This window comes from Priapulus caudatus, unplaced genomic scaffold (genome assembly GCF_000485595.1).
Source record: "Priapulus caudatus unplaced genomic scaffold, Priapulus_caudatus-5.0.1 Scaffold296, whole genome shotgun sequence".
Lineage (NCBI taxonomy): Eukaryota > Metazoa > Priapulida > Priapulimorpha > Priapulimorphida > Priapulidae > Priapulus > Priapulus caudatus.
Genome location: NW_014577357.1, coordinates 236,004 through 258,037, shown reverse-complemented (window position 1 = coordinate 258,037; position 22,034 = coordinate 236,004). Strand labels below are relative to the sequence as shown.

Sequence of the window (22,034 nt, the reverse complement as noted above, 5' to 3'; positions counted from 1 at the left end):
CTCTCTCTCTCTCTCTCTCTCTCTCTCTCTCTCTCTCTCTCTCTCTCTCTCTCTCTCTCTCTCTCTCTCTCTCTCTCTCTCTCTCTCTCTCTCTCTCCTCTCTCTCTCTCGCGCGCGCGCGTTAGCAACAGGTGTGCAAACGTTACCTGTAACAACATTCAGCCGCTGATTGCTCTGCACACCTGCCTGCGTTCCAGCGTACTCAATCCCGCACCGGCCTGCCCGCTACGGCAACAATAAGACCTGCCCCCCGGGGGACACACAGCGACGAATGTAACTCTGGAGGGTAGACGGGAGTCGCGGTATTCTTCTACCCGCATAGAGTATATAAATCTACATCTATCTATATCTGTGTGTCATCAACGCGTGTCTCGGTGTAGGTTCGTAGTCTCCTGATTCCTACCACGCGCACAGTGTGCAGTGCACGGGCTATTTACACGGTTCTAGGACAAATACCCCCCGGACAATTACCCCCTGGACAATCACCCCCGGACATTTTCCCGGGGGGGGGGTAATTTTCCGGGGGGTAATTGTCCAGAGGGTGATTGTCCGGGGAGTAATTGTAGGGGGAGGGGGAGTTGGGGGGGTAATTGTCCGGAGAGTAAATGTCCGGGGGGTAATTGTCCGGCGGGTGATTGTCCGGGGGGGGGGGTAAATGTCCGGGGGGTGAATGTCCGGGGGGTATTTGTCCTGATACCAATTACACATACAGCACGTCGTACACGCACATTCCCATGTACAGTCTATATTTACATGCACCGTTTGTCTCGCGTACTAAAATATAGTTGTGGGGCTGTAAAGTATTGCGCCATAGCACAGAATTACTACCCCTCCCNGCGCGCGCACGGTCTCAAGACCTCTCCGTGTGCGTCTGCGTCTCGACAACGTCCGTCCATAATAGCCCCCCGCTGTCTGTGTGCGTGTTGTGTGTGGTGCGTGCGTGGTGTGTGCGTGATAGCATGCAGGATGATAGACGAGAACGCCGGTTTTGTTCGAATTCGCGCCAAACGCCGCTGCCTAAAATCTGGTTGCTTTGTGGGGCGAGAGAGCGGGGGAGGGAGTGCGTGGGAATGGCAGAGAGAAGGGTCAGTGGAGAGGAAAGGTGAACGAGACAGTGGACAAGAAGAAGTAGCAAGATATAGACGGATGAGAAGCAGAGATAGAAGAGAGAAGGGAAGGGAGAAAGAGAGGAGGGCGAGGGAGAATGAGAAGAGAGGAGAGGCAGACAGCGCGTACGGCGACGGATGTGGCGGGCAGCAGACGACAAACACTTGCACATTACAAAGAACTAGAGAGGGGCAGTACTTACGAGAGAGCGTGAATGCGTGTGGTAGCTCGGGGCATCTCAGCTCTAGCAACGAGCGGACGAGAGCCGTGTGCAGCCGTGAGCCGTTGCTACGTGAGCCTGTGATTACTGCCCAGAACACCTGCGCGTCCATACTGCGGCACTGCTTTACACCTGAGCCACGCACAGGTCGACGCACGGACAGCCCAGTACGCTACTCTTCTCTGTTCATCCCCATTTCCATTTAATTTTCCCATTCCATTCCTCTTCTCTCTTCTTTCCTTGTAGAATTCCCCTCCTCCTCCTCGTGCCCAATAATATGAGCCCCCTGTAGCATCCCTCCCTACCGCTGACAATCCCATTCACTCCTCTATTTTCTTTCCTTTCTTCCCCATTTTTGCATAGTGTTCCCACCCTTCCGTCTCTCCCCCTTTCCACCCTTCCTCCCTTCCATCACCACCTCTTCTTCTAAGAGGCTACACATACATTCGGGTCTCTTCCCGCGTTGACTGAATCCATCAGGCTGCAGGATGCGTATGACCATTTTAACCATGGTGACAGCGTAAGCATCATATCCATTCAGCTAGGCAACCCACACCACCACATACTAGCTAGCACACACCATTATAGAAGCACCACACCCAGCAGCACCTACTGCCAGCAGCAGTAGCAGCAGCAGCAGCACCAACCACCACACACAGCAGCGCAGCAGCACCACAACACCCAGTAGCACAGCAGCAGCAGCAGCACCACACCACCAGCAGCACAGCCAGTAGCAGCCCGAGCAGCACCACACACCAGTAGCAGCGAAGCCAGCAGCAGCAGCAGCAGCACCACCACACACCAAGCAGCAGCGCCATGCAGCGCACACCACACCACCAAGCACAGCAGTAGCAGCAGTAGCAGAGCACTACCCACCAGCAGCACATAGCCAGCCAGCTCTACAACCACCAGACAGTAGCACCAGCCATCACACAACACCAGCAGCTAGACACCAGCAGCAACAGCTCAGTTTTCCCCCGCAATCACGTCTCTCACCGTGGAGACAAAGAGAAATCTTGAGGCTTGCGTACGTGCTGCCACCTACCCTCCCCCTCCCACCACTAACCCGTCTCAGCTCGGCAGCCTCACTCAGACACGACAAAGGAAAAACCTGACACGTTCAAGAGGGGGAGGGGGTCGGGACAAGTGTTGGTCTTGTGAACTCGGCAGTCCCGAGCGTGCTGCTTTCGTGAAAGTCTGGGGGGGGGGGATTTTACGGTTTTATCTATTTACTTACCACCCTGCCAGTTGTTCGTACGTCCTTCTCGTTCGTCCGTGTCATCTATCTATGAGACGCACAACCATCTCTATCTCTCTCTCCTCTCTCTCTCTCTCTCTTCTCCTCTTCTCTCTCTCTCTTCTCTCTCTCTCTCTCTCTTCTTCATCTCTCTCCTCTCTCTCTCTCTCTCCACTCTCTCTCTCTCTATCTCTCTCTCTCTCTCTCTCTCTCTCTCTCTTCTCTCATCATCTCTTCTCTCTCTCTCTCTCTCTCTCTCTCTCTCTATCTCTCTCTCTCATCGCTCTCTCTCCCTCTCTCTCTCTCTCTCTCTCTCTCTCTCTCTCTCTCTCTCCTCTCTTCTCTCTATCTCTCCTCTCCTCTCTCCTCCTCTCCATCGCCTCTCTCATCTCTCGCTCTCTCCTCGCTCTTCGCTCTCTTGCCTTTCTCTCGATTACTCTCTTTCTTCTCTCTCTCCCCTCTCTCCACTCTCTCTCCTCTCCCCCCCATCTCTCGCTCCTTCTATTCATCTCTCCTATCTCCTCTCCATCTCTCATCTCTGCTCCTTCCCTCCTCATCTCTCATCTCTTCTCTCTCCCTCCTCGATCCTCTCCTCTCTTCACTATCTGTGCGTGCGTGCGTGCGTGCGTATATGTGTGTGCGCGCGTGTATGTGTACCGGAGCCCGAGAACTCGGAAGCTCGGACAACAAGCGACGTCCCCAGCAACCGCTGCAGGCCGAACATGCATGTACAGCCACGACACGACAGAAGGTGTGCTGCCATCTTCCAACTACCCCTCTCTCTCATTGACCGACAGCCAACGACGACTAAAACGCTAAATATTCGCCCATGTCCTGGCATCCCCATTCACACATGCACAGCCTACAGCTGCAGCGCGTACAGCCATGAGCCAAGCACAGCCAGAAGCTGGGACGCTGCCGACGCCGATACTGCGTGAGCAGGGAGCATGATGCACAGTGACGCGAGCTGCGTCTGTGGCGGATTCCCGGACAAGCGATGAGCACAGCTTTCCATCGACGAAGCCAAACCCAGCACAACTACGTGCGCTGCAATCATACACATCCCTAACCCTACGCTAACCCTACGCACCCCTAACCATACGCTAAACCTACAAATCCCTAACCCTACGCTAAACCTATGCACCCCTAACCCTAACCCTACACGTCCCTATAATATACTAGCCAATATAGCCCTATATTAATATAGTAACTACTACCCTCCCATGAACGACTGCCTATATATCGGGACTACCCTCCAAATATCCCCCCACACTCTACCCACGAATTGGAAATCATTTTTGTCATGCCACTCTTTTCTGCCCCTACCCTCATACACCCCGTGGGTGGGAGGGGGAATTCAGCACGAACCCGTTGATGTGCCGACGACCTGTATATCGACTGCTCAGGTCACCTTGTCGTCGTCGGCCGTCGGCAGGCAGGCAGGCAGGCAGGGTGAGAGATGGCGACGTCGACGCCGCTGCTCGCTCGATATCCGCCTACTCGTGTGCGACCGTTGTGCAATCAAGCTTCCATCTGATGCCAATTACGTGCCATCAAGCTATACTAGCAGCAGCGCTCAACGCTGTGCGATGCAGCTAACACGATCTCAGCAGCAGCAGCAGCAGCAGCAGCAGCAGCAGCAGCAGCAGCAGCAGCATAAGCAGCAGCAGCATCAGCAGCAGCATCAGTATTCACCCCAGTCGCACCAGTCACGGAATCGATGAAGCCGCCGTTGTCTGTTCGTGTGTGTGCGTGTGTGCGTGCGTGCGTGCGTGCGTGCGCGTGCGCGTGTGCGCGCGCGTGTGTGTGTGTGCGAGTGGGTGTGCGCGAATGTGTGTGTCTGTGCGTGCGAGTGTGTGTGTCTGTGCGTGCGAGTGTGTGTGTCTGTGCGTGCGTGCGTGCGTGCGTGACTGTAAGAGAAACGGCCAGTCATGACACAATTTACTCTAATCATGCAGGATACTACATGCTTGATTCTTTGTCACTCACACCCTCTCCTTCCCCACACTCTTTGCCGTTCTGCCTTCCTCATTCACCTCTCTCTCTCTCTCTCCCTCACGCCGTTGTTCACTCACTATCTCCTTTCCCCTCTCTCTTCTTTAGTCTCTCCCTCCTTCACTTCCTCACACACTACCTCCTTCCCTCCCTCCGTCGCTTCCCTCCTCACACACTACCTTCCCTCCCTTCCCCCTTCGTCGGTGATGGGTAGCCTACACTCTCTAGTCTCTACCCAGGGTAGGTACTACAGGAGAGCGTGTTACAGTAGCCAGACGAACATCGGTGCAGGCACGGCAGCCACCGCCGCCTAGTCTCGATCCACGACCGCAGCCTCTGTCTCCCTCTCCAGAGGTTTTACCCACTCGAAGCTTAAATATTTGCGCGCTTCTCTCTCTCTAATGTAGGCCACCGACGATCGGAGGAGGAGCGGCTGCTGCTGCTGCTGCTGCTGCTATCAGAGCATGTCAGACGGCGTGCATCGCACAGCCGGACCCCGCAGCAGCAGCAGCAGCAGCAGCAGCAGCAGCCGCCGCACTGCGCTAAAAACCACTCCGCCGAATTACAACCTAGATAGAGAGATGGATAGATGGATGCTCGGGGCGCCGCCGCATTTCCTCAGCTCGCTGCCTCCCTCTGCGTGCGCCCTCCATCTCTCTCTCCTCTATCTATCTATCTCGCTCTCTCCCTCTTCCCCTTATCTTTCTCTCGCTGCCGCCGCGCATCTCACCCCCCCTTTTTCTTTCTCGTTGCTTTGTCAGGCGGACCCTCCACAGCGCCACCGCCGGTGGCTGCGTCCAATCGTTACCACTCGACGCGCCTCATTCACAAATATTTAGCTCGTTGTCATGGCGACGGGTAAACCGACTCGCTACGGTCGGAGTGTATGATTTATGCGTTGGTCAATAACTGATCAAACACGCATGCGCAGACTCGCCGCGCCACCGTTCTACATTTTTCCCCGATTCATCGTCGACAATTGTAGATGGCGGGAAACTTTCGGATTCGTTCTCTCATAATCAGAGGACCAAGCGGATGTTTAATCAGCGTGAAGGCTTGACGAGCCCCCCCCCCCCCCCCGAACGCCCTGTCTGGTTTTGCAGTCAGGTGATCCAGCTCTCAGCTATACACTACACTGCCATCGCACCTATGTCTTTTTACATGTACGCGTACATGGCTGCCATTTTATACACACTGACAGAGCTGAAAAACTGGGGAGGGGGTACGCTGCTGCTGCTGCTTCTGGCGTGCATTCTCGAGTTTCATGCTTACATACAACGTCGTCGTCACTGCCACCACCGCTCAATCCCCCACCGCCGTGTGCTTCCTACTCCACACTAACCACCACCAGCCCAGCACCCACTGCCTCCTCCATCTCCACGCTACGTCACACAATACAAATTAGCACCAGCCCCGCGCCAAGGAATCCATTCACGCCGCGCGAGCTATTCAAATCCCGGAGTAGAATACAAAAGCTTGTCCGTACTAGCTAGCACGTTCGTCTATGCGTCTAACTGCGAACAAGCAGGGGCAGGAGGGGCGGGGGGGGGGCACTTCTCCTCCAATTAAAACGACAGTACTAGCATACAAGTATCGCAAGCATTCTCGAAGTTTATAAAGAGTTCTTCGATACCACACACCTGGTGCTATTCGATTGAAATAAAACCTGCCTAATGAAGCTGATAGGGTCGATGTCCCCCAGTGTACTGCTGGAACGTACCCTGGTACTAAATGCCACTATATAATATGCCGGACAGTACCTCGCCTACTCCACTAACGAGTCTAGGGAGTCGCCTACGCCTACTCCCTAACCCTAACCCTAACCCTAACCATATCAGCTAGATAGTTACCAGGGTACGTTCCGGTATACCGTACCGTACCCAGGGTACGTTCCGGCAGTACCCTGGGGGAGATAGACCCTATGAGCCCTAGTGAAGGTGTGCGTGTGCAGGAGCGTGTGCGTACGTGGTTATGGGTGTGTGCGTGCGTAGGTGCGTAAAGTGTTTACGTGTGTGTGCGTACGTGTTTATGTGCGCGTGCGTGCGTACGTGTTTATGTGTGCGTGCGTACGTACGTGTTTGTGTGAGCGCGCGCGAGTGCGTACATACGCGTTCAATAAGTACTGTGACTCGCACACTAATTACAGCCCCATGTACGAGCCGACAAAGCTCTGTACTGTGGCAGGTATAGTTCCCTGCACGCGACCCTGACGGGCAACTGGCGTTCGAACCCCACTACGCGTCACTTTTCATCTCATTTTAAAACCGCCTAACTAGCACGCAATCGCTGCATATCATCCCTCGCTATTGGTGTCATCAAAGCTCGCATACAATTCTACGTGTAGTGTGTTGATGAGCGTCGGTGTGGACTCTTTGCTGTCACCTATTTAGAACAAAAGTCGGTTCAAATAATATGACGAACGGCTAAATTGCTCTGTCACAGTCGGGATACGTGTGCAATTAGTAGACTTGATGGCAATTAGTTATATATGCGTAGAATAGGCGGGGTTAATGCTCTGCTGCAGGAGAGAGGCACGAGGGGATTTTAGTGAGCATGAAAGAAAATGAAGAAAGAGCTGCAGCGTGTGACAGCGTGAGTCATGCCGCCCCCTCCCACCACACAGCTGCATGCCTGCAGCAGCCAACCCTCCTCCTCCTCCTCCTCCTCTCTCGACCAGAAATAGAACATCTCCCCGGCCACCCGCCACCCCCCCACCCAACCCGCCGCAGCTCCTAACCTGTCTGGGCGATACGTCTATCCGTCTTAGCGACGGATAAATACACAACCAGGGCGAGACAAAGACGGCGGGGGAGAGGGGGGACAGCGACGGAGAACGACTACGGTATAGCAGCGTAGTGTGAGAGGGAAGGAGAGAGCGTGTCTTATGTACTACCCCCCCCCGGGGGGGGGCTGGGAACCCGCGCGGCAGCGGCGGGATGGCAGCAACAGAGGAGAGCAACCCTACACTCGCACTTGGATATATATATATATATACCCGTACACCGCCAACAAAGCCTCGTCCAAAGCCCGCGTGAATGGGGCGACCAACCGTTTGTCGGTTTGCGTACGAGATTACTGCCGACGCATGCAGTGTCGTCGGCTATCCAACTCCTTCCGACGTAAATGGGCCCCGGATTGTGCCATTCAGGGTTATCCAGGACGAGTGGACAATGGTCAATTACAGCGAGTCGCGGCGGGAGCGCTCTGCCACCGCCGGCCACTACTAGTTACGGTCCGGAATTGTGCGTGGTGGGCAATGTAAACTCGGACAACCCTAACAGCTAAAGCCACTTGCTGGCCTTGGCTCTGAAGTGGTCAGTATTATCAGCAGTTCTCAGGTCGCTAGTAGGTTGGTTCTGGCTAGTAATACCCTACCCCCTCCCTGCCCTCCCCCCTCCCCTCCCCCAACTCTCCTCATCTACTGTTTCAACTAGTTTCCTGCTGTACTGCTATCCTGCGATGTCAAGGACTGCGTGCACCCTCGTGGAGGGGCCGACCTCCCAAATAGGGCACCCTAGTTGTCAGTGTCTTGTGTGTACACTCAGATAGAGGGGGGGCGACCTCCCAAACCGAAACGGGACAGCAGAACCAGGGTGCCCTGGTGGTAAAGCAGTGTACGGGATAGTACGCGTGTGTTCGGTCACGTCGCGTGGGATGGCTGGGTGATATCATCATGAAACCACGCGGTGAGCGACAGCGTAACAGCACAACTGTGCGTGCGTGCGTGCGTGCGTGCGTGCGTGCGCGCGCGCATGTGCGTGCATGAGCGGACGTGTGTACTAGTGAGCGCTTCGGACGGGTGTCCGTAGTTGTTAGAGCGTGCATATTTTGGAAGGGGAAAAAAATCTAAAAATATATATTATCTCGCCGCTCCCGATACGAAGTGCACGCACGATATTTTGCTCGCTATCTCGGCGGCTCGAAAACGCTGAAAAGGCGATCGCTTTTCAACGACCTCCTCTATGCACACGTACGACAACAGATAAACACACGCGCGCGTGATAAGTTCTCCTATGTCAGCACGCGTGATGTCAATATTCAGTCCGTGCGTGTCCGCTTACAAGTCAATAGTGCACTGTGTGCAACAGTGCACACTGTGTGACACATGACGCGTTACACGTCACCGTAACATCAAACGTCTTTCGTGAATTTTTTAAAATTAGTTTTTGAAGAGACCAGCAGGCCTACTTTTGTCGCAACGAGTGTGAAACCTTTAGACTGGACCACGCTCCTTCCTCTATCAACAGTGACTAGCAATCCTCTTTCGCAACATCCACTGTGTGTTGACAACTTGCGCAACATCATTTTTCATCGCCACACACTAGAGAAACATTTACATTCCTATTACAAGCTCTGGCATAGTCAGCTATTAAACCCCATCTAAATAATATATAATTATATTAGAAATCTGAAGAGAAATTCACGAGGAAAACGACTAGTTTGACCAGGACTAAAAGCAACTACAACTATCCCACGCACGACAACCACCATAAATGTACATATGAATATATTTATGCATCATTAAAATTCACTATGCACATATATATATGCACACGGATTTGTTGGTCTACAACAATCACGACATGACGAAAGATGGCGCTGATGTCGACTGCAGTAAAACTGCATGTTCAAAGTCACTGTGAAGATTACTCAGATTAGACAGCCGCATGCGTACAATGGGCGTGCGGTGCGAGAAAAACTGCATGTTATGTTTGCAGTGTGCATTAAAATGTTTCGTGCAAGATATGGTGCACGCCGTGTTGCTACGTGTCAAATTATGCACACAAGATGCACCACACCTAAGTAAAGTTCAGATATGTGTCAGTCTATCGCCACGATAGAAAAGTAATAGTTGCGACGTTATGACACGTGATGTCTGATGATCAAAAACAGTTCACTATCGAGTTGTTCGATAACACCTTCTGATTATTTCTTCGCACTCTACCTGCCAGGTGACATGAACTTGCCTGTTTTCATCTTCGTCGTCAAAACCCGATATTGCTATTCAATGGCACAGTATAAAAAAGAGAGCGCACAAATCTACAAACACGATCTAGCGCCATCCCTCTCCCTACCCGGATCTACCCACTAATCGTCGGTTCACATCTGCCGGTAATTTCTGCATACCCCTTACGGATTATCCGCACTGGCGACCCCACACAGCACAGCTCATCAGCGAAATGGACACATGCACTCCACGTGGGGGCGCCACGGCTAACACCACGGTCGCGCGTGGCTTGCAGGCTTGTCCGACTCGATTACGCCGCACGGAGGAAGCCCTGAGCAGACGCGCCGGCATTCCGGGAAGCGTACGGCGACGGACATTCTGGGGACGCGAGGGAGTTGCTCCACACCCCTCGGTTCACAGACACACATGTCGTGTTGACGTGTTGGATTATTACACCCACAGAGAGACATGTTGCAGTGTTTCCCCTGGCCAAAAAGGTCTGTGAGACCTGTAGTAAATTGTTTTGGCTGCGTTTGCGCGTTACGATGTCCTAGCCAGCTAGGGGGTCCATCAAATTTTGGAAAAAGAATGGTGCAATGTGGTGCTTTCTAAGCTATTTTGGTGCATTATAAGCACTGTTCTATGGAAGAATAGTGATTTTCATCCACGAGGCAGTGTTTTGGACAAATATCTGTGTGGCGGCTGAGAATTTGAGCGAGGTGGCCCGCCTCGCTCGCGTCAATGCAGGGGAAACACTGTGTTGTGTTGGCGGGTGCACCCAGTTCGACTCTCCTCGCCACTGTCGACCATCCTGCAAACCCACAAGCCCATGCTATCTCTCGCTGCCTGCGCAGTTCGCAGGAGGAGCGCGCGCATTTTCTCATTAAGCAGGTTAATAATACATGCGGTGCCTGCGTACCAACAGACTTAATTACCCACCTGTGCAGCTAACACTGCAACAATACACCCAGCCGCTTCAGTTAATGCTAACACGCTACTGGTCGGTGGGAGACGATGCGGAGGCAGGAGAGAAGAGCGTGGGTAACAAGTAGGTGGCAGACGAGAGAAGGACGTGTACAGGAAGAAGAAGACCAGGAGTCATGAGACGAGGAGGCAGGGGACAAGGACAGACAAACCGGGACACGGCGACGTGAGAATACCGAGAACAAGGGAGATGGTAAGCACCGAGATGACGGCACGCAACAGCGGACGACCGGGGAACGGAGGACACGGGTGGAACGCGGAAAGAGGAGGAGTCAAAGCAGCTCAGCAAACGCGAGGCCAGACACAAACACACGAGACGAATGCGCAAACGACACTCAATCACCCTCTCATGACAATCCAACCCCTGCGACGACCTGACCCCCCGTGACGACCCAACCCCCCGCGCAATGACACGACCCCTCGGGACGACCCAACCCCCGTGACGACCTGACCCCTCGCAACGACCCTACTCCCACGATTGCGTAGGGTCGCAATGACACGACCCCCCGTGACGACCCAACCCCCGTGACGACCTGACCCCTCGCAACGACCCTACTCCCCTGCGACGACCCAACCGCCCGCAAAGACCCCACCTCCCGTGACGACCTGACCCCCCCGCGCCATGACTCACCGATAGTATCGCGACTGCAGGTACGTCGAGCAGACCGCCTTCGAGACGTGACTCGCGCTGCCGAAGTCGATCACCTTGACGCGGTAGGGCGCCCTCTGCGGGTCGACGAGCATAATGTTCTCCGGCTTGAGGTCGGCGTGGATCAGCCGCAGCTTCTTCAGCTGCAGCAGCGCGGTGAGCACCTGCTGCATGATCGGACGGATGAACTTCAGCGGCAACGGCGCAAACTTGTTCTGCTTCAGGAAGTCGTAGAGATTCTGCTCTAGCATCTCAAACACAAGGCAGGTGTGGTTCTTGTGCTGGAAGCACTCGTACGCGCGCACAAAGTTGTACTCGTCCGCATTCTCGCGGCTCAGCTGCGACAGGATCGACACCTCGATCTGGCCCTGGCGCGCGTACGACGGGTGGTTCTTGAGGATCTTGATGGCGACGATCTCGTTCGTGCCCTTCTTCCAGCACTTGACGACCTGGCCGAACGTGCCTCGGCCGAGGAACTCGAGCACCTCGTACGCGGTCGTGAGGGAGTACAGCACCTCATGCTGAACGAGCTGGTAGTCTCCCTCACTGTTTGACGATGCCTTCGTCGTTGTGGCGGCGGCGGCGGCCGTGCGCGGCGCCGCGTCCTCCTCGGACGACGAAACCGTGTTCGAGTCGGCGACGTGAACCGTCGTGGCGGCGGCGCTGTCGAGGTCTTCGCTCTTACGCTTCAGACCGCATCGCTGGTAGGTGTCGAGCAGTTTTATCGTTGACGCACGGATGTAGGTCTGGGGCATCTCCGGCACGCGTACATTCCTCGATGTGGCGATGGCGGCGCGGCGGTGCGAGATGACGTTCGACGGAATGGTGGCGCTGGCGTACCGACTGCACGCGCTGCTGGTCGAGCTCACGGGAGCGAAGCAGTATTCCTGCGGCTCCAACTTCAGCTTCTTGTAGCTATAGAATGCGCTTGTGTCAACTCCTGGCGGGGCTAAGGTGAGCGCCCTCTGTTGCATTCCAACCTCTAAAGAAATAATGTCACACCCGCATAAAGTCCTCGCACGTGGGCTATGTTACGACTCGAAAAAATGCAGCACACCGACTAGAAAGTAGAATTCACAGACATTCTCCTTTTTATCTCGCCGGGAAAATACATTATCGACGTATTGTCACCCATCAATAATAATCACTAGAAATAATACTATGCATGTACACACGTGACATGTAAAATTACTACATAGATTGTTACAACACAACGGTACCTTTTATGTTTATGAACAATTATTGGGACTCATATCACCACACAAATGAACAAAAGTATATTGGTGTAGTGACTACGACAAAGAATAATGGAAAAGAAATTACTGAACTAAAGCTGAGCGACATAGACAATCCTTTGTACTGGTAACGGATCCAATACTAAATTCATAGTAAAAATAAACATATTACATTTAGTACCATATTTTGTCTATTAATGCAATTCATGTCGCCCAACTATTCCATGTAGAGGCTGAAAAATGCTCCTCTGTACAACACTCAATGTTACGGTACCACACACGACACTGTACACAGTTCCATGGGAGATACCCTCCGATACAACGTATACATGAGAATCTCACAACGTTTGAGTTGAATTATTATGAAATATATAGTATTTTGGTAGTAAATATAATGTGCATGTTTACCATAATTTTATCACTGAAACAACCCTATATACTAACGCCTGTGACCGGAGCAGGGTACAAAGTAGATACAATAATGTAACCCCACAAGAGTATGGTTACAAGGCGAGCCTATTCTTTTCTTTGGAGGAGCCCCTGAGTGATCGACTCAGGGTGGTTTTATGGTGCGTTTTTCGAGACTGTTCGGCTAACTTCGACTCCAAGATCGAATGTATCATGGGATGCCTGCTGTCAGTCATGACGTCATGACGAAGTTAGCCGAACGCTATGCACATTGGGAATCTGTACGTCACAGGTCAACAGAACTGGCGCTCGAATTGTCACTTCGAAATTTTGTAACAAATTATAACAGTTTAATACAGAGTATTGTGATACATAGTAAGTCCCAGGATAGCGGAGAAAGGTTCGTGTTTAGAATCAACCCAGTTTGGAAGTTGTAGTCTCGAAAAACGCACCGTAAAACTGTCCTGAGTGAATCACTCAGGGGCCTCCTCCAAAGAAAAGAATAGGCTCGCGTTGTAACCCTACTCGGTGCAAATCCACTTTAGGCACCTTAGGCTTAGGTATCACGAAGTGATGCACAGATTTCTGTGTATCATCAACTGATGCACAGACTTTTCGTATATCAAGGAATGATGCAAAAACCCTAACCCTAACACACTTCGTGATACCTAAGCCAAGGTTATACTTTATGACTTAGGGTTAGGGTTTTTGCATCATTCCTTGATATACGAAAAGTCTGTGCATCAGTTGATGATACACAGAAATCTGTGCATCACTTCGTGATACCTAAGGTGCCTAAAGTGGATTTGTGCCCCCTACTCTTGTTGGGTTACATTATTGTATCTAGGTACAAAGCTACATACACGAACGCTCGTATAACTAATTACAAGTGGACGTACGTTTTTAGCGATGAATACCCCTGTGGTATATATGCGTATCAGCCAGTGTATAACACGCAGGGAGAAAATACGATAAACGAGCGAATTATGTTACAGGCTCCCGAACCGAGAGAGCGAAAAGCAGGTCACCGAAACAAGTGCAGCATATGATAAGTGTGTGCGTCAGTCAGTGGATAATCAACTAGCCGATGACGCAAACGCTTACGACGCAATTATCTACTAGTACTAGAAGTAGAAACGATGAAATTCAGAATAACGTAGCGTCGTACTACATACCTGTCTGTGTCGCTAGTTGTGGCACCGTAGATCATTGACGCCAACCGTTCACCAGGACATCGACACAAGCACTGTTGCGGAACTGTGCGTTTTAGAACCGACCGAACATCCGACTTTTCCAGGAAACAAAGACAGGATTTACCAGAAGGTGGATTCCGACGTCGCATATACGGTACCAGCACTAATTTTCCTCGGAGTTGCGATTCCTTCGGCTTCTATGTTGCTTGATCTGTCGCCCGGACAGATTTCTTGTTACTTGTCTGAATGTTACGCCCAGTAATGTTGGCTCGTATGAGCCATTTCTCTTCACAGTAACATTTCACGTCACTGTCCGACGTCGAGTCGACTCGAGTGCGATTTTGCCATACACGGTGGCGCGGATTGAAAGGGAGTTCGGGAGTCAATAATAATTCATCGATTTTCCATGTTCAAGTGTAACATAAAAACACGCATGGCTCAAGAGATTCGTGTTAATACGCACGACTAATAATTGTTAATATATTATTTCCACATTAATTGGTAGAACTTAAGTACTAATTGGCAGTTAATTACGTTGGACGGGCATGTGTAAAAACTGGCCTCCTGTCGGGTCTCTAACTGATTGTCAAGTATAGCTATAGGAGCGCCGCCCGGTGTCCAGAAAAGACAGCTATTAATTGTTGCGAAAACAAAGGCCGTCTACGTCGTTGTTGAAGTATGCAGTCGCAGATATACAATACTGTCAATAGCACTGTGAAATTCTCACAAAATAGTCGCATCGCCATACATGTTGTGTTTTTATATATGTGCCTTAGTTTATCAGTGATAATTAGTATAGTTTTGTTAATATAATAAATTATATAAAGCGACGCGCGGTGGCGCTACTAGTACTAGTTAGTTACAGAATTACTTTCTCGTCGTCGGAGGCACGATGAGTTACCATCGTGGGATGGTTGGTCATGTTAATATTAATAAAAATACATCGTGGGGGGAATTTTTGAACTGCATTCAGTCCTCTCCAATCTGCGGCGACGTATTGAGATTGAAAAGTGGCACTAAAAGTTTGCTGGAGCTGTGCGAGGCCTACTGCAGGTATTGGTATTCACGTAACATAGCCACAAAAACAAAACATGGAAAATAAGGCTAAGAGGGTCTATGTCCCCCGGGGTACTGCCGGAACGTACCCTGGGTACGGTCCGGTATACCGGAACGTACCCTGGTACTATCTAATATTCCGGACCGTACCTCGCCTACTCCACTAACGAGTCTAGGGAGTCGCCTACGCCTACTCCCTAACCCGAACCCTAACCCTAACCCTAATACTAACCCTAACCCTAACCCTAAACCTAACCCTAACCATATCAAATAGTGACCAGGGTACGTTCCGGTATACCGGACCGTACCCAGGGTACGTTCCGGCAGTACCCTGGGTGACATAAACCCTATGAGCGAAAAGGCAGCCCATGCAGGCATGCTGTCATATGCGCAGTTGTGTAAATGTGTGGTGTTATGTTATGTGTTATGTTCTCGTACTTGTCGGTGTCCAGTATCTACTACACTGGATATAATGACAAGGTAGTAAGTGCCTTCAGGGATAAACCCAATAAACAAACGGGTGCATAATGATGTGAGTGCAATGCAACTGGTGTCCTTAAACTGTCTTTAATGTTGGTTCGCGTGCATGTGGGAGTGAAGCCTTGACTTAAAAATGTCAACGTCCGTTGCTTCCACAACACCCACGGGTAGGTTGTTCCAGATTGGAATCATCCGGGGAAAGAAGGAGAATTTGAATGCGTTGTTGTTGCAGTGCAGGTGCTGAAATTTGGGTTTTTTTTCCGATCTGGTACCTGACAGTGACATCCCCGAGATCAGATATCTATTCGCCGGTATTCCTATGTGGTGGTTTACAACCATATACATGCACTGGAGTTAAAGCGTCTACGATACATAATTAAGTTGTTGCCACCCGAGTTGGTCCTTAAGGGATGGTCCTTTGGTGTATGTGGTTGCCAACGATGGGACAAATATTGTTATATACATACTGTAAGGCCAAAACAAAATATGTGTGTGGTTACCGTTACATGCCGAAAAAAAATAGGGTAGGTAGGTAGGGAAAACATTTTATTTTCTTGAAATATTTTATTTACGAACCATGTCCGAAGGATGTGAATTGTGCCTTTTGAAGCAGGAACTGACCAATTCATATCACTGGCAGCAAGAACAAGTCCGCACCTGCAGCTACAGCATACACTCGGCCATTGACATATACTATATATATATATACATACTACATATATACTACATGGTGCCTAACTCGCCGTTTTCAATCAGTTACAACTCCGGTGTTCCTGCAGGTGACGCCACTTTCCAACTATTGTTGGAATCGCGGAAGACTGCTGAACAAGCTACACTTGCCATTTTTGGCAATCGGCCCATTAGAATGCGCTCAAATCACAGAAATTCCTTAAATATCCATGCGAAATGATCCTTAGAATGCTACCTATGAAGAAGGCGGCAGGGCCGGCTGCGCTGATTGGCTGCAGCAAGTTTAATGTGCAGACAGGCTGCGCAACTACGCAACTGACTTGCTGGCAGTTGCTGCAGCCAATCAGCGCAGCCGGCCCTGCCGCCTTCTTTATAGGTAGCATTCGAAGGATCATTATGCATGGATATAAATTTTGAGGAATTTCTATGATTTGAGCGCATTCTTGCGGGCCAATTGTCAAAAATGGCGGGTGTAGCTTGTTCAGCAGTCTTCCGCGATTCCAACGATAGTTGGAAAGTGGCATCACCTGCAGGAACACCGGAGTTGTAACTGATTGAAAACGGTGAGTTGTGGTTCGTGCGGCGGCGAGTTAGGCACCATGTAGTATATATATATAGTCAATGGCCGAAAGAAAATTGACAATAAACTGTTTAGGGTCGCTGGGAATAAATAGGGTCGGTCGGAAAACCGTAACCACACCTATATTTTGTTTTGGCCTAACTAGCGTTACTACATAACTCGGTGCAAATTCCCTTTAGGCACCTTAGGTATCACGAAGTGATGTACAGATTTCTGTGTATCATCAACTGATGCACAGATTTTCCGTATATCAAGGAATGATGCAAAAACCCTAACCCTAACCCTAACCCTAGCCCAAACCCTAACCCTAACACACTTCGTTATACCTAAGCCTAAGGTTATACTTTATGACTTAGGGTTAGGGTTAGGGTTTTTGCACCATTCCTTGATATACGGAAAGTCTGTGCATCAGTTGATGATACACAGAAATCTGTGCATCAGTTGATGATACACAGAAATCTGTGCATCACTTCGTGATACCTAAGGTGCCTAAAGTGGATTTGCGCCCATAACTCTAGTTCCGCAAACTGCCTATATCATATATGATGCAACTAACTATAAAGTATAAATAATGACTTGCACATGCGTGATAATAATTTGGCAGTGATAAATACGAAATTAAATTGACTAGTACTAGTAGTTTACAGTCATATGTTCATTCTGCAGCTCACGTATAGAAACGGAATGGTTGGCAAAGTTTAATGCCGAGCATCACAAGAAGTCTGCAGAAAGGTCTCTTCAGCTCCGGTTAGATGGAAATAAGGCTTTTGCGAAGTCAAACGACAAAGAAGCAATCGTCTGTTATACAAATGTATGTAAGCGTGATGAGATTATCGGTTACCTTTAATCTGTTCAAAACAAGAATTAAAAATTTTATGTTTAGCTGTCAACAAAATATGATGTGTGGGTTTGTAATTTCGTAATAATTTCACTTGGCCCGTGTGGTATATAACCACTTCTCGTGTGATAACAAGTACGACACTGGTTACACCGGCAAGGCATTTTAATTCATACATCCTCTCCACTCATCTCGTAACGATCTACGTCGATTTATCGCAGAGCATACTACAGGCGCCGCCGGCGTGCGACGGATGTCAGCTAGGGCTGGCCTTTGGTAATCGCTCAGCCGTGCTTGCTCGACTAGGGAAACAAGAGGCATGTCTCGTGGACATCGAGAATGCTCTCGGCGTCGCCGGCTACCCGCCCGGCAAGCGCCACAAGCTTTACACGAGGAAGATGCAGTGCCTTCTCTCTCTGGGTCGGCAGGAGGAGGGGCGTGCTGCGAAGGAGGAGGCATGCGAGGCGCTGCGTCACGTCGCAGAGGGCGCTGACAGAGGTGAGCTTGCCGCGACAACGCTCACCAAGAATAAGTGATATCGAAAAGTCCAGCTGTGCTATTTAGGTCATAGAAAAAGGGGGTATAAAATGGCCGCGGCGCGCTTAGGAAAATACATGATTAATGTAAACACTCGTGTGTGTTTAGTTTTTGAATTAACACAAACATTGCAAAATATCCCCAATGACCACAATCGTATTTGTAATTGTTTCTGTAAACAGAAACGCACCTGTGAATTGAAGTACGATGTTAGCGAAGAGAATTATAGATCAAAAACCTATACTGGTCCTATCCTAGCCATGTTATATATAGGCAACTTATCACCCGTCTTATCTGATCTCAATATGGCGGCGGGGACTTTCCTATGTGGCTTATAGATCTAGTGGTCTCTTGGTCAGAGGAGGCAGTGAGACGAGCATCAATACGCATACATAGATCGGGTTCCCCCGGGGCCTGAGGGTTGAGAATCAGATATTGCTTGTCATTTGGCTCTGTCCGAGGAGCGGCCTCTGTATTTCTATAAGTTTGGTTTCTTTGAAGGGACTTTTCAGAGTAAAGCTACTCGCTTTGAGCAGGTGAGGTTTTCGAGCTTATGCCGACACTCTAAACCCTAATTTAAAAAAACTCTCTAAACCGTCTCAGGTGAAGCAAATTAGGATAAAGTGCCAATGCTTGAGGGCACAGTAGCAGTCGCCAGCATGGTACCTGAACTCCAGACCCTTTCAGGGTTTCTTTACATAAGAGGCACAGTGGCGCTCCGCCATTGTAAAATTTAATATCATTGTCGTGAAAATGGTTTCAGGGTGCCTCAAATGCAGTCTAAGTCATTCAAATTTTTAGAATTTTGCTGGTAGAGACTCCCAGAACCCCACCAGCGAGAAGGAGACTCCCTTTCTCCCCCCACGTCCGCCTGCAGCGTTTGCATGCGTGCCTGAGGCACGCCTTTGAATCCAGCATGCACGTTTTTTTGCAAACTGGCCATTACCTCATTTGTCTAATTTTTCCTCAGAAGAAACCCTGCCTTTACCCCAAAGTTCCGAGTGATAAACATTAATTGGATCACCGCGTTCGCCTGGGAAAAGATTAATCATGTAATAATAATCTATTTCCAGAGGATGCTGCAGCGAAGATAGAAAATATCTGGAGCGAGTCTTCCTTTCCTACACAGTGAGTGTTTCTAGAAGCAATGAATGACTACAATTAGTCTGGTCGTGGCCATGGTCGTGGTCACTGGTTGTGGTCAATGGTCAGAGAATGTGTGTGTGATATTTGGTGGCATTGTTACACATAACGTTATCGAAGCGAGCAATTAAGGTTAGCAGGCAATGCAGAAGGTTATACATTAATCTTTAATTAATCATTAAATGCTCTCGTTTGGTCTGTTGTTGCTGTTACGTGGCATTAGTAGCATATGCTTTGTGGATGCATGCTATAGGTCAAAGATGCCAAAGCACGACCAACATGGAGAAAGCAGGGCCGTGCCGCCGCCGCCGTTCCTAGGGAGCAACAAGATGCTAGAGGGCGCCTCTGTAGCACTCGAACTAAGGGACAGTGATGATAGGGGGCGTTACATAACGGTGAATACTTACTGCTTAATTAAAGCGATTATTGCGGAAATTTTCCAGTGTTTTCCCCACTTTCATGATACCTACCGTTATTGCTTGAGTAACAGCAATTGTCTAGAGTAACAATAAAATCTCTTAGAACCTTCGAACCACCGAAAACTGCCAGTTTCAAACTTGTCGTTTTTGTAAACATTCGTTTTCTGTCATCTTGAACTAACAGGAACTATGCATTAGCTTGTGGCGCCATCGCTTATCTGCCATACCCACAGTGAAGGCAAGCACTTGTTTTCAATTCATCACCGACACAAATACAAGATTACCAATTCTGCCATTAGACATTGTCGCGACACAATAAAATGCATTGCTGTTACGATGTGTTCATATCCAATTTTCTATGCTATAACTCCATAAAATCTTAGTATTTTTAATGTTGGTGTAATCAGTGATATTTTTGCTGTCAGGTGAGACTATATTCAGCTATATTTAGTTTTTCTGAGCAAAAATCTCGCAATAGTCATTTTAATATAGCTGGCTCCCGTGCGATCGCAAGTTGAGCCAGCGATGGCAAACGAGTTGAGCTGAGTTTACTCAAATTACAAAAATTAGAACAGGGACAACTACATTGCGAATGAAATAGCGATTTTTAGCTCACCTTGACATCGTCAAGCTGAGCTATTGCCATGGGTCGTCATCCGTCGTCCGTCCGTCCATCAACATTTGGCTTCGGTCAACGATAACTCAGGAACCGTTTGACCCACATGTTTGAAATTGGGTGTAGTTGTTACTGCTATGCTCCCATATTAAACGTCCTATTTTGGAGCACGCCAGTCGGCGTACTTTCGAGCCACGGCGATTTTTTGGCAAAAATTGGAATTGCCATTAGTCAGTTCAGGTTCAACGGATTTTGCTCATTTTTGGTATGTGAATGAATAAGGGCTAGGGGTTTTGATATTTAAAAAAAAATTATGCAAATTAGGTAGGGTTTGGCAATTATATAGCATATTATATACTATGTATATAGACACAAACAGTGTGGTGTCACACTCGTCTGGTTCGTTTTACAAGATTTCATTGACAATATCTTAATAGCAAAATTGGTATTTCCTCTTCACGCCTGCCGATAAAACGTCTATATTAGAGTAAAGTTTTACAAAACATGTCGGAACGCAGCATAACCTATTATTTTCAAACGCTCATCGCAACAAGCGGGTATAGCGCCATCTACGGTCACAAATTGTGATTCATTTTGGTTTATAAATTATTGCGATATACAGATGGCAATCGTTTCTATTAATGTACGTCGATGGTTGCTAATTAAAACTGACTTCTTCTTACTCACTCATTTGTGTCTTTTTTCTGGGAGCTACAGTGTCATTGACACTTCATTTTAGTTACAATCAATCGAGAAAGGTCATACTAGTACTAAGGTCAACCGAGTGTGCGAGTGTTCCATTGCAGCTGAACACACGGGCAACCAGTTTGGATAGTTAAGTCGCGATTGGCAGGCGTCACCTAAGCTGGTCTTTATCCTCTATTTGCCAGCTAGTCTGGTGTCAATACCAGCTCTGTAGCCATCGGTGTCCGTTTCCTTTCTGCAGGCCAGGGATGCCGTCGCCGCCGGAAGACGTCCTCTTTGTGGAGAAGCCATACGCCTCAGTACTGCTGCAGGATCATGAGACAACGCACTGCCACACTGCTACGCCAGCCTTTCCTTATCCCGTCGGTAAGAGATTAAGCAGGAGGAGGTGGGTGTAATGTGGAAGGTTTCACTTTGATTAATATTTTTCGTATTTGGAGTCGTCGAATTGCAGATTTGTACCTTTCTATACTGTATGTGCTGCATGTGTCACAACAGTTCTATTTTCTAATTTGCGTTGTTATTGTTCCAATTTGATGGTGGGAAGATTGCGTTTGATTGTGTCCTTGTTTGCCCTCCAGGTGGTCGCGAGTGCACACAGGTTGCGCTATTAGCCAGCATGGCGTGCAGGGATGCCTCGTGGAATTCCTACCAAAGTTACGAGTGCTGCCACCTGGATGTTCTCTATGCTTGAGTGTTGCGTCGGATAATTTCTTCGGTCGAGCAGCTCCCTTCTCTCCTCGTCTCGAATATCCTCGAGAGCTGGCGCAGCGTTGATGCTTATAGAGGGGGTGCGGGCGAGCTTTGGCAACAATGAGGTGTACAGCAACTAGGGTTGACAGCAGTTCAGTCGCTTCAAAGCTGTTAATAACCAATGTGCAGGCGCATTAAATAAAATTGTAAATTGTATTTACTTGATAATCGCTGAAGTGTTTAAACATGCATGCACACGCCGCTGCAGGCAGGCACGCAGACCGCACGCAGCGCATGCTAC

General features: G+C 49.5%; 2 protein-coding genes across 2 annotated transcripts in view; one reads left to right on the top strand and one right to left on the bottom strand.

Annotated features, from left to right (window-relative positions):
• LOC106808688 (homeodomain-interacting protein kinase 2-like) overlaps positions 1–14,532 on the bottom strand; it is a gene marked incomplete in the record, with an annotated part of 44,809 nt that extends 30,277 nt beyond the window's left edge. The window contains 2 exon segments of the mRNA XM_014811511.1: positions 11,123–12,122; positions 13,959–14,532. Coding sequence (XP_014666997.1) covers positions 11,123–12,114 — 992 coding nt within the window.
• A 146-nt stretch (positions 14,533–14,678) lies between these two features.
• Positions 14,679–21,370, top strand: LOC106808690. Its single transcript, XM_014811517.1, has 6 exons — positions 14,679–15,029; positions 17,449–17,593; positions 17,842–18,118; positions 19,231–19,285; positions 19,554–19,695; positions 21,282–21,370. The coding sequence occupies exons 1-6, from the start codon at positions 14,869–14,871 to the stop codon at positions 21,357–21,359; spliced, it is 858 nt and encodes a 285-aa protein (XP_014667003.1). The 5' UTR covers positions 14,679–14,868; the 3' UTR covers positions 21,360–21,370.
• The last annotated feature ends 664 nt before the right edge of the window (positions 21,371–22,034 follow it).